At 44.3% G+C, this 16,747-nt stretch overlaps 1 protein-coding gene across 1 annotated transcript in view; it reads right to left on the bottom strand.

The window, feature by feature from the left end:
• svilb (supervillin b) overlaps positions 1-6,019 on the bottom strand; it is a 78,520-nt gene extending 72,501 nt beyond the window's left edge. The window contains 2 exon segments of the mRNA XM_048228252.1: positions 2,125-2,176; positions 5,863-6,019. Coding sequence (XP_048084209.1) covers positions 2,125-2,176; positions 5,863-5,920 — 110 coding nt within the window. The 5' untranslated portion in view covers positions 5,921-6,019.
• Between the last annotated feature and the right edge of the window lie 10,728 nt (positions 6,020-16,747).

The following is a 16,747-nucleotide window of genomic DNA, read 5'->3' as shown; positions in this document are numbered from 1 at the left end:
CCGAGTGCGCTTCGGTTGAATTTGTTTTAGTGTTAATTTTGTCACCTATTTTTAATTTAGTCTTAGTCTTGTGACGAAATGTCCTTTTTAGTCTTTGTCATATTTAGTCATTCAAATATCATTTTTGTTAGTCAAGTTTTATTAGACTAAAAGTCTCGTCATTTTAGTCTAGTTTTAGTCAAAAGAAAACTAAAGGTATCTTAGTCTTAGTCAGTTTTAGTCAACACATTTTAGTCTTTTTTTTATAACAAATTATTTCTGATTACCATTTGAGTCAAATAGTGTTTCACACATCTCAATTTTCCAACAATATTGTGTGTCCACAGGGCTACTCGTCTGTTATAATTACTCATTCTGATTTTTTGTCAGTCAGTATGTTTACATGCACAGGTAAGTCGAGCTACAGTTATAGCTCGGCTGGAATTTGACCATAGACAGTAAAAGATTTGACTGGACCACTGTCATATTAAGAGACCAGTGTTTCTCAAAGTGTGGTCCGGGGGGATCACTGGTGGTCCGCAAGCTATCCCAAGTGGTCCGCGAGCAGAGTGGTGAAATATAATATAGATAAGTTGTTTGCAATATTGAACCAACTTCTATGTAAATCCAAACAGTGAGTAGGCCTATTGTGTAGGCCTATTGTGTAGACTAATTATAAGCTACTGTTGAAGTAGGTCTAATCTTTTTTTTTTTTTTAGCTAGGGTTAGTTAAGTGGTCCTGAAACTGAAAAGTTTGAGAAACACTATCAGAGGGCCAAAGTATTAATGTTTTACTTTGCCAAAGCTAGATGGCGATATCCCCAAACACAACACATTCCCCAAACAGACTCTCCATCTTAGCCATAGCTAACTTGCTAGAGAACTTTCCATATTAGCTTACTTGCTAGCAAACTTTGCATCAGTCTAACTAGTTAAATAGTTGACATTACATGATGAACATTTTCGTATGGACATTCTGGGGGATGTTAATTTGTATGAGAGAAGCTTCAACTTCTGGGTACGTAGCATTGTGGCATAAAGCGTAGGTAGTTAGCTTGCTAACTCTGGCAGAAATCTCCAGTGTTCTTGTTCCATGTAGTTTCGTGTTGCAGCCACAGGGTTGCAGCAACAGCACGTAGACTAGCCTACAGGAAAGCTGTTGCGTATGAACTCATTCGGAATATTTTGAAAACGTAACAGCTAGATATTCTGTCTTCTCATTTTGTAGACGAAAATGAAGAGAGATTTTATCTTAGTTTTTATTTCATGCAAAACATTTTAGTCTCGTCTTTTTTCGTCAACAATAACGCATCTTAAGATAGTCTTAGTCAGTGTTTCAGGACATTACTGCAGTCTCGTCATCGTCTCGTCTTAGTCATGGAAAAAAAAGGTCGTTGACGAACATATTTCCTCTCGTCTCGTCTGACGAAATGAACACTAATTTGTTTACAGCAAAAAGCCTGTCGCTAGAGAAGCGATTAGATTGCCAGCATGTCTGTTGTACTGATGATGTGTGCAATGGCATTTCCCTCCTGTATCGGTCCCCATATTCACGTCCAAATGCTTCGGTTCCAGACGCAAATTCTGAATAGAATTCCGAGTATGGCTACATCCAGCTAACCACAGGCTGGAAAGGGAACACTCAACTTTCTAAATTCCGGTATGTCCCCCTAGTCATATTGACATATCTCAGGTGCGTCCTAGTCATATTGACATATCTGAAAAATGGTTTCCTGTCGCATGACATGAGGTGGACACTCTAAAGAGACTTAAGTCCAAGAAATAGTATATGCATTAATTAATCTTTATTAAACGTTAATTCTCTATACAAACTCAGACATGTAACAGCTGCACACACGCACACACACACACATACACACACACACACACACCCATGCAGCCACACATGCACCCACACACGCACCCACAAACACACACACACACACACACACACACACACAGTAAAGGGGGCTTTCAGGGACGTGGCCTTTCTCCAGGAAATCATAAGGATCACTGGTCATTAGCGTCCTTAAGCTTAGTCTCAGAGTGGAAGAGGCTAGAGATCTTTTCCGGGATCACACATGCACACACGCGCGCACACACACACATCCATTAGATGAGGAAAAGGAAGAAAAATCCACATACCTGTGTGATCTTTTCTTGAGGAGAGACGACGCAAATCTGTCGACTGTGATGCCTGCACAGAAATACAACACACAAAGCACACCAGTGACTACAGAAGACCTGTCCACTATGATGCCTGCACAGAAATACAACACACAAAGTACACCAGTTACTACAGAAGCTTGGTCATGACCAGAGGACCCCACTGCAAAGACAACGTTATGATGGATGTCTTATGGTGTCATATGGGATTTAATATATTTCATACATGGCAATTCTTTCAGAGCTTACTAGCTTTTAGACTAATTGCCGCATACTTACTATGCTAGCTTTTAGACTGATCGGCGCATACTTACTATGCTAGCTTTTAGACTGATGGCGTAGAGTAAGTGCACACCTGAAATAAAGTTGATTTTCTCCCGAGAGGAAAGTTAAAAAAGGACGAAAAATTTAAGGAATTTTCCTCCACTTGGTCAGAATGGTTTGAGGATCATGAGAGCACGTCCGAAATGTATGCACCAGACCATAGAGACCATAACCTAGTCTGTCATAGACTAGCCTGTCATAGACTAGCCTGTCATAGACTAGCCTGTCATCGTCATGGACTAGTCTGTTTGTTCCGATGTGAAGTGTTTGTATTGGGTGTGGTTGGGAATACGCCACATGTTACACGTGCCATCATGTGTTGTACAGTATATGTGTGCTATATGTGGTGTTGCGGAACATGGAGGGATGTATGGAAACGATTACCCCTGCGGCCAGTGAAGACTATCTATAGAAGAACAGGACCTTAACATACCGTATGTTATGAACAGGAGCTTAACATACTGTATGTGATAAACAGGAGCTTAACATACTGTATGTGATGAACAGGAGCTTAACATACTGTATGTTATGAACAGGAGCTTAACATACTGTATGTTATGAACAGGAGCTTAACATACTGTATGTTATGAACAGGAGCTTAACATACTGTGTGTGACGAACAGGATGAGGCACACGGACATGGCGGGAAGAGAGACGCCTCTGGTCTGCATAAAGAGGCATTTGTGATACCAGGAGGTGGTTCGTCATGTTGTCATGTCGTCAAGTACCCTTCTCCGCCTATCTACAGTGTTTGTATTTGGGGCCAAAGGCCTTGTCCTCATATCCCATACAGTTCCCACATTCACCTGAAGGGGGCAATACACTGAAGCCACAGGCCAGGCTACACTGCACTGCTGCCACACTTTCAATGGGACAGAAACGTGAGGCTCACAAGCAGCTCCTCTGCTCGAGTCCATCAGAGTCCAAACTAAATAATGCCTTATCAACGAGGCCTGAGGTTGGTATGGGCCTATGATGGTGAATGTGCTGGGAGTGGACCTGTGTTGCTGAATGCGATAGATCGATAGATCAATAGATTGATAGATCGATCGATAGATAGATTGATTGATAGATCGATCGATAGATCGATAGATATAAAGAGACATAGAGATAGATAGATGGATCGATAGAGAGAGAGAGGGAGAGAGATAGATATATACTGCATTTATCCCAGGGAAATGTAGGCATCCAGTAGCTTATATCACACACACACACACACACACACACACACACACACACACACACACAACACAAGAAAAACACAACTCTACAAGAATGAAAATACAGTCAAGAGTTGATGAAAGTCTATCCACCAGATTTCAGATTCCAGGCAGGAAACTAGTAGCCTGGAGATTCCAGACCCAAATCTGAATTCCCTGCCTCCAGAACTAAGGACTGCTCCGACAGTGTATTCTTTTAAAATCAGACTAAAAACATATTTATTCTCACAAGCTTTTAACTAGGCTTTTAAGGTTATTTAAGTAATTTAATTGTAATTTAATGTAATCTTGTAAGGCTATTTAAGTAATGTAAAAGTAATTTAATCTAACTTTTTATTATTTATTATTATTATTATTATTATTATTATTATTATTATTATTATTTATAATTATTTAAAATTTTTTATTCACTTATTATATTTTAATCTCCATCTTTTTATGTTTATCTAGTTTATCTTTATTGTTTGGTCATGTCATGTTTGTTGTGTTATTCTCTTTCTTGTGGATAACGTTGGGTCTGTGCCTGCCACATGAAATGTGCTATAGAAATAAAAGTTAACTTACCTCACTTAGTGGTTATTAGGGACTGTGTTGGTGACTAAGTGACCGTGTTAATGATCGTGTTAGGGACTGTGTTGGTGATTATGTTAATGATTGTGTTAGGGACTGTGTTGGTGATTATGTTAGTGTTTATGTTAGGATCTGTGTTGGTGATTATGTTAGTGTGACTGTTAATGATCGTGTTAGGGACTGTGTTGGTGATTATGTTAGTGTGACTGTTAGTGATTGTGTTAGGGTCTGTGTTGGTGATTATGTTAGTGTTTATGTTAGTGATTGTGTTAGGGACTGTGTTTAGGGTGTATCTTCTAAGATATGCATATTCTAACTAAGACTTCAAACTAAGTCTTTGCGTGTGACCAAATATCCATAAGTGAATAAACTGACACCATCACACAGAAAGAAACACTCAGTCATACACACAGAACACAAGTCACAGTCAGGGATTTCAGGCCACAATAGCTGAATTGTGGGTAAGTCGGAATTATGGGGTGTCGTTGGTGTCGGGCTGCTGATTGGGGGGCACATAGTGTTGCAGTCTGTTGAGGCGAGAACACGGTGGCGGGGGGGGTAGCTGATGTAGCCTGGATCAGTGCACCATGGGTGGGTATGACCCAGGGGAGGGAGGGGTGGTGCCCAGCTGATGTAGCCTGGATCAGTGCACCATGGGTGGGTATGACCCCGCACAAGACTGGGGATACACCCGCCTGGTGGGGGGGGGTGGAGGATGGAGGGAATGAGATGGAGCAAATATGAGAGGGAGAGAGGAGAGAGAGAGAGAGAGAGAGAGAGAGAGAGAGAGAGAGAGATGAAGAGAGGAGAAAGATGGGGAGAAGTAGAGAGAGAGAAAGAAAGAAAGAAAGAGAGAAAGAAAGAAAGAAAGAAAGAGAGAGAAAGAAAGAGAGAAAGAGAGAGGTGTTTGGGTTACGGAAACGGACAGTCTTAAACTGGCAGAAGGGAGGACGGGGTTTTCTAAAAATACAGATGAAAAATAGGCTGCTGAGAATCTGCCGTTCATAACACTGCACGTGTTGCACACACACACACCTCAAGCCTCCTTTCCCACACACACACACACACACGCCAGAGAGAGACACTGATATGTTAAAGGTTGTATCAGCGATTTCAGGCCCAAAAAAAGGCCCAAACATATATGATCACATTCATCTAATCTTTCCTAACGATCCGGTATTGCCTGCCCCATAAGCAGGCCGTCAAAAAAACGCGCCACCCAAACAGACTGACCCAGCACTGAATCTGTCAATCAATAGGGCTCCCCGGCAACTGCCCCCCCAACCGTCCCATCAGGTCACTCCCCCAGTAACCATGCCAACAGTCAATCAATCAATCAGCTGGGTCTGCACAGATGCTCCAAAACAGCACAAACTATGCACACACACACACAAACACACATACACACTCCAAACAAATATAAGTGTACTCATAAACTCAGACACCCTGGCAACATACACCAAGATTAGATTTTCAAAACGGCACAACAGTTCACAAGTGTACATGTAGATCCAACTCTTGTGAAAACAAGACATGTGAACTCACAAACAAATAAAGGCAAAACAAGACATGTAAACGCACAAACAAATAAAGGGAGCCTTACCTTGCTCAAAAAACTTGACATGTTTCAGGTAAGTAGCCACCCATGGGTTATGCAGCATTGTTGTATTTAAAAAATGCAAGTGCACACACACACACACACACACACACTCACAAAGACATACACACACAGGCGCTCAGAGACACTGTGAGGTCCCAACGACAAAGGCAAACTAGCACAGTGAATAGCGTACACACACACACACACACACACACACACACTGAGAGGAGGAAAGAGGAATCACAGTGCACACAGCAAACACCAGCACAGTCGAGCGCTGACCACCAGCTTACACTAATAGATGTGTGTGTGTGTGTGTGTGTGTGTGTGTGTGTGTGTGTAAGTGGCAAAAGCAGCTCAGATGGAGTAATCAGATTACAGGCAGAAATTAGCCAGGATGATAAAACAGCGGAACAGGGATTGGAGGAGCAGGACAGAGAGAGAGAGAGAGAGGGGGGGAGAGAGAGAGAGGGGAGAGAGAGAGAGAGAGAGAGAGAGAGAGAGAGAGAGAGAGAGAGAGAGAGAGATAATGTGTGGGTGAGTGTGTGAAAGTGAGTGAGTGAGTGTGCGGCAGAGGGACAGAAAAATATACAACCTACATGGACAGTGTGAGTGAGTGAGTATAAGTATATATACTCTTTTGATCCCGTGAGGGAAATTTGGTCTCTGCATGTATCTATCTGTGAATTAGTGAAACACACACAGCACACAGTGAACACACTGGCTACACACACACAATCCCGGCGCAGTGAGCTGCCTGCATCAACAGCGGCGCTCGGGGAGCAGTGAGGGGTTAGGTGCCTTGCTCAAGGGCACTTCAGCCATGCCTACCGGTCGGGGTTCGAACCGGCAACCCTCCGGTTACAGGTCCGAAGTGCTAACCAGTAGGCCACGGCTGCCCTAAGTGTGTGTGTGTATGTGTGTGTATGTGTGCGTGCGCGTGTGTGTGTGTGTGTGTGTGTGTTAAGATCCTGGATGCTAACAGGCTTAAGAGGTCATAGTATGCAATGTGTACAGTAGGAAGGTCAACATCACCCACTTCCTGCCACACACACTTTCTGCACACACACACACACACAACTATACACACATGCAATGACTTTCCCCCTGTCTCGGCTCAAATACACACTGTGGACACACACACACACACACACACACACACACACACACTTCCCAGTGCAGAACTGACCACAACCCATTTGCAAGTGATCACCTTTAAAAGGACCCCATGTTCCTTCAGCATGTACAAACAGTGACCACTGCAAAGATCGTGATGATGTTTGTGACAATCTGTTGGGCTATGTGGCACCTAATTGGCTTGTTATTTGTGACCATCTGCAGGGCTCCAGACTAACTTTTTGCAATGGTTGCACTGATGCGCCTAACTTGACCTAGCTAGCCTCAGTATGCTAACAGCACAGTCTGACCTAGCTAGCCTCAGTATGCTAACAGCACAGTCTGACCTAGCTAGCCTCCGTATGCTAACAGCACAGTCTGACAGGGCTAGCCTCAGTATGCTAACAGCACAATCTGACCTAGCTGGCCTCAGTATGCTAACAGCACAGATTGACCTAGCTGGCCTCAGTATGCTAACAGCACAGTCTGACACCGGGGTCAACAACCTTTTCTCTTAAAAGGGCCATTTTTTTACCAGAAATAAAAATAATTCTGTCAAAATATTTAGGGTAAGCCAGGGAGCCACTGGGGAGGAGCTAAAGGGCCGCATGTGGCCTCAAGCCGCAGGTTGTCCCTGGTCTGATAGCCAGCCTCAATATGCTAACAGTACAGTGTGTGAGTGAGCTTCAGCACAGCCACACGCTAACAGCACAGCCACACGCTAACAGTACAGCCACACGCTAACAGCACAGCACTCGCTAACAGCACACGCTAACAGCACAGCCACAGGCTAACAGCACAGTCTGAGAGTGAGCTTCAGCCACACGCTAACAGTAACACGAGACGCTAGTGGCACACTCTCCAGAGGAATGCTGGGATGGAGAAACCAGGAGGAGCACTGAACAAACACACACACACACACACACACACACACACACACACAAAGAAATGTTTCAATCAGACAAGCACCGGCGTGTTTCTCTTCCCTTCAAAGGCACATTTACTGCAGAAACCAGCGTTGCTCTCCCTAGCTCTCTCTCTCTCTCTCACACACGTTACTAGATCACCATTACACTTTGCCAGACTCTCTCTCTCACACACACACCAATGTTTACACCAGATGTTCTATTTCTCCATATCAGTGCAACACCCTCTCTTTCTTTCTGTCAGTCTCTCTCACACACACACACACTTTCTCTCACACACACACACACACCTCCTACCTCTACCGCCATACAGACGCCCCAATAAGGCAACAAGTAATCTGATTGGCAGCAAGACTCTGTGTGGGAGTGGTCAAGTAATCTGACTGGCAGCAAGACTCTGTGTGGGAGTGGTCAAGTTGTGTTTATTCTGCAGTGTAATCATGCGCACATGCTCATGGACTCTCACTCTCCCTACCTCCCTCCTTCCTTCACTCTACCTCTCTCTACCTCCCTCTCTCCTTCACTCTCTCTCTACCTCCCTCCCTCCTTCACTCACTCTCTCTACCTCCCTCCTCCTTCTCTCCTCTCCTTCCTTTTTTTCCTTCTCTGTTTCTCTTTCTCTCCTCCCAAGTCCCTCCTGTGTTCTGTTCTGTTTTATCCTTTCTCTCCTCCCTTGCATGTCACCAGTTTGCCTGTTCTGTGTTCTGTTTATCCTTTCTCTCCTCCCTTGCATGTGTTAGTCCTCAGTGTTCTGTGTTCTGTGTTCTGTGCTCAGTGCTAGTTTGGCCTTTTCTCTCGACTCCATGTTTCTGTCTCTTTCAGTCATCCATCACTACGCCAGTTCCTGTTCTGACTGGACACACACACACACACACGCAAATATGAATGTTTACACACAACTGCGTGTGCATGCACACACACACACACACGCACACACACAGGTATACAAACACACATACAAAACACACACACACGCAAGTATATGAATGTTTACACAACTGTGTGTGCATGCATGCACACACACACAGACACACACAGGTATACAAACACACACTCGTATACACACATACAAACACACACACAGATTTTACAGTCTCCCTGTTTGTTGCAGTCTCACATGGAGCTCGTCAAAAATAAATTCACAAGATACACCACCCCTTCACACACACACACACACACACACACACACACACACACACACACAAACACACACCACCCCTTCACACACACACCACCCCTTCACACACACACACACACACACAAATAACCTTTCCTTCACCTCCCCAGAGCAGGAATAGCGTGTATGTGTGGGAGGAGCCATGCACCATGTTGTTTGCGTTTATGTTTATGTTTATCTGCCTGCCCGGTAGCCCACCATGTTGTTTGCAGAGTTTATGAGCAAACACCAACACACACACATGTTTATCTCCACACACACACACCTCCCACTCTGATTCTCCTGAATGTCTGTCTGTGCAGAATTTAGAGAGCAAACACCAACATAAACACACACACACACACACACACACACACACACACACACACACACACACACACCTGAATGTCTGTCTGTGCAGAGTAGAGAGAGCAAACACCAACAACACACACACACACACACACACACACACACACACACACTCACACCTGAATGTCTGTCTGTGCAGAGTAGAGAGAGCAAACACCAACACACACACACACACACACACACACACACACACACACACACACACACACACACACACACACACCTGAATGTCTGTCTGTGCAGAATTTAGAGAGCAGACACCAACACACACACACTGAGACAGACAGGCAGGCAGACAGGCAGACAGACAGACAGACAGACAGAGCAGTAAAGTGGACACCACTTCTACATTACAGGAACTGGCAACACAAAGTATGAATGCACCCATTACACAGATGGATTATGGGTAACTGTGGGCAGCCATGGGTAACCGTGTTTATATCCAAGACAACACGGGAGTATACTGTACAGAGTACTCAGCCATCGCCGTGTTCACACAGTGCACAGGACTGACTAGGGGACAGCAGTTACCCAGGACACACACACACACACACACACACACACACACATACTTCTCCTGTCTGGTTTTCTGTATAGGAGGAAGGGAGTTCCCCGCTGGTCTTTAGCAACCACTGAGATGTTGACATGTTCTCATCGCTAAGCACTAAGATACCTCACAGCTGGGCTGACACACACACACACACACACACACACACACACACACACACACACACACACTAGAATAGATGAGGGTGTGAGGTAAGCACACCATAACAAACCCCCACATACACACACCATAACAAACCCCCACATACACACACCACAACAAAACTCCACATACACACACACCATAATAACAAACCTCCACATACACACACCATAACAAACCCCCACATACACACAGAGCCTTAAAGATCCTGACCTACACCTGGTTTAAATAGATCTCCATAAGACCAGCTCTAATCCTGGTTTAAATAGATCTCCATAAGACCACCTCTACAACTGGTTTCATTGGACGTCCATAAGACCAGCTCTAAGCCTGGTTTAATTGAACCCAGGAAGTATTAGGAGAGCAAACACATAGGCATCTCTCCCTCTCTCACACACACAGGAACTGCACCTGTGATGATGACCCCAAACACCTATCAACACTTATAAGAACTCAACACACACACACACACACACTTCATCCTAAGTTAAGGCTCTCAACACTTCCCAGTCATAACAGACATACACGCTTCACTTAGCCAAAGAGTTTCTGCCTACACACACACACACAAAGCTTTAATGATGCAACACTTCAACATGTCTACAGGAGACAGACTGGTCCAAACATTTCAGCCTTTAACGGACTGAGCAGAGCTCGTAAGGTATCCAATTGATTTCAGCCTTTAACGGACTGAGCAGAGCTCGTAAGGCTCCTATCCAATAGATTTCACTGTCTCCACCTTCATTGTGCTGTATTGAGTTAAACCTGAACACGCAACCCTCCTTGAGTTTAAACCTGAACACGCAACCCTCCTTGAGTTTAAACCTGAACATGCAAACCTCCTTGAGTTAAACCTGAACACGCAAACCTCCTTGAGTTTAACCTGAACACGCAGAGAGATGCATTAATGGGTATTGAATGAACAAAGTTGGGCTAACCACAACTATAGTACTCAAGCAAGCAGCAAAGCTAATAACCAGATATCCACCAATTCTGAATTCAAAATTCCCTGATATTCCATGACTTTGCCCCCAAAATGATAAAATTTCCTGACTTTCCATGTCTGGAATAGACTTTCCAAAATGTCATGATATTCCAGAAATTCCATGACCCGTGGGAACCCTGACACTAATATAATGACACACACACACATCTATTAGTGTCTGCTGGTGGTCAGCGCTCGACTGTGCTGGTGTTTGCTGTGTGCATTGTGATTCCTCTTTCCTCCTCTCTCCCTCACACACACTGCATAACCCACACTGAGCTCTTCAATAACACACACTAACGTGGTGAAAAACACACACTAACATCATGAACAGGGCACACACACACACACACACACACACACACGCATGTACACACTGACCTGCTCAATCGGTCATGCATCTGCTGTTCACTTCACAGTGTTCTCTCTCCACAGGGAAACTTGTGTGTTTAACTGGATGCGTCTCCTTCAGTCGTGAGTGGAAGAGTGTGTGTGTGTGTGTGTGTGTGTGTGTGTGTGTGTGTGTGGGAGAAGTGCGTGTTGACTTCCTTTGGTTGTGAGCAGAGTATGTGTGTGTGTGTGTGTGCGTGTGCGTGTGCATGTGTGGTGCGTTTCTTCGAGAGAAGCGGAACAGCGTGTGTGTGTGTGTGTGTGTGTTGGAGAGGTGTGAGGAGGAGTTGCGTTCCTCAGACAGGAGCCTGTGCTGCACTCCTGCCTTTATTTGGAGAAGAAGCCTTACCAGACGCCGAGCTTCTGGGACAGAGGAGGAGTTATTTGGAGCTACAGACGAACTTTACCACTTACACACACACACACACACACACACACAAACACACCCCCTAACAGTGAGAATAGGCACGCACACACACACCCTAACAGTGAGAATAGGCAAGCTCACACGCTCACACACACACTCCCTAACAGTGAGAATAGGCACAGTCACACACACACACACTCTCTCTCACTAACAGGGAAAACAGGCACTCTTTCTCTCTCACACACACACTCACACAGTCACTCTCATAGTGAGGACGCACACTCCACAGAGCGAGGGTACATGAGGTGAGTGCTGGTAGATGACTAAGTTAGGGAGGCTGTGCCTGTGTTGGACATTGTATTGTTCGGCATGTACTGGAGAAGACTCCATGAGCAGGTTAGGTCCACAGAGACACACACACACACACAAATATACACATACACAGGTGGAGCTGCACAGACACACACACACAAATATACGCATACACAGGTGGAGCTGCACATACACACACACAGCTGCAGTTATCCCAACGTCCTCCTCTGTCTGTCAGTGTATAATCACCGGGTCTCCTGCACACACACACACACTCCCTCTACAGCCTCTAGTCTCCACGCTACGCTAGCTGGGTAGCATCTCCCTCTACAGCCTCTAGTCTCCACGCTACGCTAGCTGGGTAGCATCTCCCTCTATACTACAGCCGCTAGTTTCCACGCTACGCTAGCTGGGTAGCATCTCCAAAGATTGTTGGCCAGACAGATATTTTTATCAGGGCCACTTCCGGGGCCGGATCGCCGCGAGGGGGTCAAATCCCCTTTATGCAGAGCAGAGCAGCGACTGCTGCATTGAGATCTTAATATGGGCATAGCTCAGAATTTCACCACATATGCTAAGGTCTTGGTTCTATAGAGTTAAGAATGTGAATTTTGGGCATGTTTTCATGATCCTCAAACCCTTCTGAACATGTCATTTCATGTACCTCTTTAGCATTTTTGAGCATTCCAGTCTGGAGAAAATCGACCTCATATGTGCCGGTTATTTATTCCACTGCTGTTGGCATAGTATCTCCTCCACAGCCTTGTCACACACACACACACACACACACACCACACATTAGCTGGGTAGCATCTCCTCCTATCCACAGCCTTGTCACACCACACACACACACACACACACACACACACACCATTAGCTGGGTAGCATCTCCTCCTATCCACAGCCTTGTCACACACACCACACACACACACACACACACGTTAGCTGGGTAGCATCTCCTCCTATCCACAGCCTTGTCACACACCACACACACACACACACACACCACACACCACACGTTAGCTGGGTAGCATCTCCTCCTATCCACAGCCTTGTCACACACCACCACACACACCCACACACACACACACACATTAGCTGGGTAGCATCTCCTCCTATCCACAGCCTTGTCACACACCACACACACACACCACACACACACGCACACGTTAGCTGGGTAGCATCTCCTCCATCCACAGCCTTGTCACACCACACACACACACCACACACCACATTAGCTGGGTAGCATCTCCTCCTATCCACAGCCTTGTCACACACACACACACACACCACCACACACACACATTAGCTGGGTAGCATCTCCTCCTATCCACAGCCTTGTCACACACACACACACACACACCACACACACCACACACACACACACACACCGTTAGCTGGGTAGCATCTCCTCCTATCCACAGCCTTGTCACACACCACACACACACATTAGCTGGGTAGCATCTCCTCCTGATCTCGCCTGGCACGATCCCTCAAATCTGAAAATGGCCTATGTAACCCCTTTACACAAAGGTGGTGACAAGGATAATTTGAATAATTATTGCCCAATTTCCAAATTACCCTGCTTAGCAAAAGCACTGGAATCTTTAGTAAGCAGCCAACTGAAATCATTTCTTTCAAGACATTCTCTATTAAATCCATGGCAATCTGGCTTCAGAGCAAAACACAACACAATCTCAGCTGCTACCTTGGTCACAAATGACATAATATCTGCCCTTGACAGTATAAAACATTGTGCTGCCCTCTTTGTAGATTTGTCAAAAGCATTCGACACCGTCGATCATACTTTACTGTAACAAAAATGAAGACATAGGTTTTGATTCTGCTACAAGTAACTGGTTTCAAAACTATTTCTCAGATAGATTTCAATGTGTTAAGTCAGGTAATGTACAGTCTGACTTTCTACAAATAAAAAGGGTGTCCCTCAAGGCTCTGTTTTAGGTCGGTCCTTTTACCATTTACATTAATGAAATAGCTTCCTCTCTGAAAACTGTCATGTCCATCTCTATGCCGATGATACCATAATATACTGTATTGCTGACTATCAAACTTGCCATGACAAATCTGCAACAATCCTTTACTGCTCTACAGGAAGCCCTGACTGATCTTTGGTTTTAGATGTGGACAAAACCAAATTTATGTTGTTCTCTAGAGCCAGAAGCACTGACCCAAATGACCTGCGTCTTCTTACTCTTAAAGGTCATGATATTGAACAGGTCTCTGAATATAAGTATCTGGGAATCTGGCTTGATGAAAAACTAAAGTTCTCTTTCCATATAAACTATCTTACCAAAAAGCTGAGGCAAAAGATTGGTCTTCTGTACAGAAACAAATCAAGCCTCTCCATGTCTTGCAGAAAAAGGATTGTTGAAGCCGTTTTTAGTCCTTTGCTGGATTATGGGGATGTAATCTATCGGAACGCTAGCCCATCCTCCCTTAAAGCTCTAGACACAGTCTATCACTCTGCTATCAGGTTTGTGACAGGTGCCAAATTTAATACACACCACTGTATCTCATATGACAGTATTGGTTGGGCATCCCTAACAAAAAGATGGACTAGACACTGGATACTGTTCATTTACAAATCCCTTATTGGAGAACTGCCACCTTACATATCTTCTGTTAAGCTGGCACTCAGGTCCTCATTATATAGTCCCCAGTGTTCTCAGGTCCTCATTATATAGTCCCCAGTGTTCTCAGGTCCTCATTATATAGTCCCCAGTGTTCGTTCTGAGTTAAGCTGGCACTCAGGTCCTAATTATAAAGTCCCCAGTGTTCTCAGGTCCTCATTATAAAGTCCCCAGTGTTCTCAGGTCCTCATTATAAAGTCCCCAGTGTTCTCAGGTCCTCATTATAAAGTCCCCAGTGTTCTCAGGTCCTCATTATAAAGTTCCCAGTGTTCGTTCTGAGTTGGGAAAGTTCCCAGTGTTCGTTCTGAGCTGGGAAAGTTCCCAGTGTTCGTTCTGAGCTGGGAAAGTTCCCAGTGTTCGTTCTGAGTTGGGAAAGTTCCCAGTGTTCGTTCTGAGCTGGGAAAGTTCCCAGTGTTCGTTCTGAGCTGGGAAAGTCAGCTTTTTGTTTTGATGCCCCCACCACTTGGAACTCAATTCAACGCACATTTAAACTAAATCATTTAGCTTCTTATGGTCAATTCAAATCATTAGTAACAAGCCTCCCTGTCCCAGTCAGTAACTGTTTTACCTGATTGTCTGTATTGTATTTTTATTAGGGCTGTCAATCGATTAAAAAATGTAATAGAATTAATTACATTCTCTGTGATTAATTAATCTAAATTAATCGCATATATAATTTTTGCTGTGAAAGTATTTTAAATATTTATTTAATATTATTTAATTTTATTTAATATTTAATCATTGAATAATCAGCATTAGTGACATTAAAGTTAAAATACCCTTTTATTATTATTTTCACTGTTCAAATAATGGCCATAATAATCTATGATATGACCTAATATGCTGAGGAAATAAATTCAAAAGTGCTTCGGGAATAAGTTTTTTTTTTTTTTTTCCACATACAAGGCATTTCAGGCCACAGATATAACCTAGGGGACACAATAAAAACAAATTAACACTCCCCACTATGTCAACACTATTTCTTCGCATTGATGTACAATTCTTCTCTCTCCTTCATTTTACAGTCTAATGGTTAATGACTAAAACGGCTCGGGGTCAAAGGTCATACGGAATTGATTAATCTGCGTTATTTTTTTCTCAAATTAATTAATCGAAACTAATCAGTTATTTTGACAGCCCTAATTTTTATCTATTCTTATTTATTTTATCTATTTTTATGGCTGTGATATCAGTGGTTGCTGTTATTATATTATTGTTTCATGTTGTATCTCGGCTACATTGAAAATGAGGGCTGCCCTCAAATGTACACCCGAGAAGGAAAATAAAGGTTTAAAATGAATGAAAAAATCCAGAGCCTCTCGTCTTACACACACACACACCACACACACACACACACACACCACACACACGTTAGCTGGGTAGCGTCTCCTTCTATCCAGAGCCTCTCGTCTCACACACACACACACACACACACACACACACGTAATCTTGGTAGCATCTCCTCCTATCCAGAGCCTCTCGTCTCACACACACACACACACGTAAGCTTGGTAGCATCTCCTCCTATCCAGAGCCTCTCGTCACACACACACACACACACACATAAGCTTGGTAGCATCTCCTCCTATCCAGCAGCCCTGCTGGGCAGTTTGAGTCATCTGCTGTGGCTGTTGGGAAACGAACCGACCAACATACTGCAACAGCACAAACAGCCACATAAAAAGCCCACCTGATCAGCCCATGCCCCTGTTACGCAACTTTACAAGAACACACACTCCCACTCTACAGCATGTGGTGCATGAGGCATGAGCTGAGGGGTGTCGTGTGTGTGTCAGGAATCTAAAGGAATTGGGCTGAGGGGCGAAGTGGTTTGTGTGTGTGTGCGTGTGTGTGTGTGTGGATACTCACTGTGTATCTCTTCGTTTATTTTGACAGAGATGGCAGGT

This window comes from Alosa alosa, chromosome 19 (assembly GCF_017589495.1).
Source record: "Alosa alosa isolate M-15738 ecotype Scorff River chromosome 19, AALO_Geno_1.1, whole genome shotgun sequence".
NCBI lineage: Eukaryota > Metazoa > Chordata > Actinopteri > Clupeiformes > Clupeidae > Alosa > Alosa alosa.
This window is presented reverse-complemented; position numbering and strand designations above follow the sequence as displayed.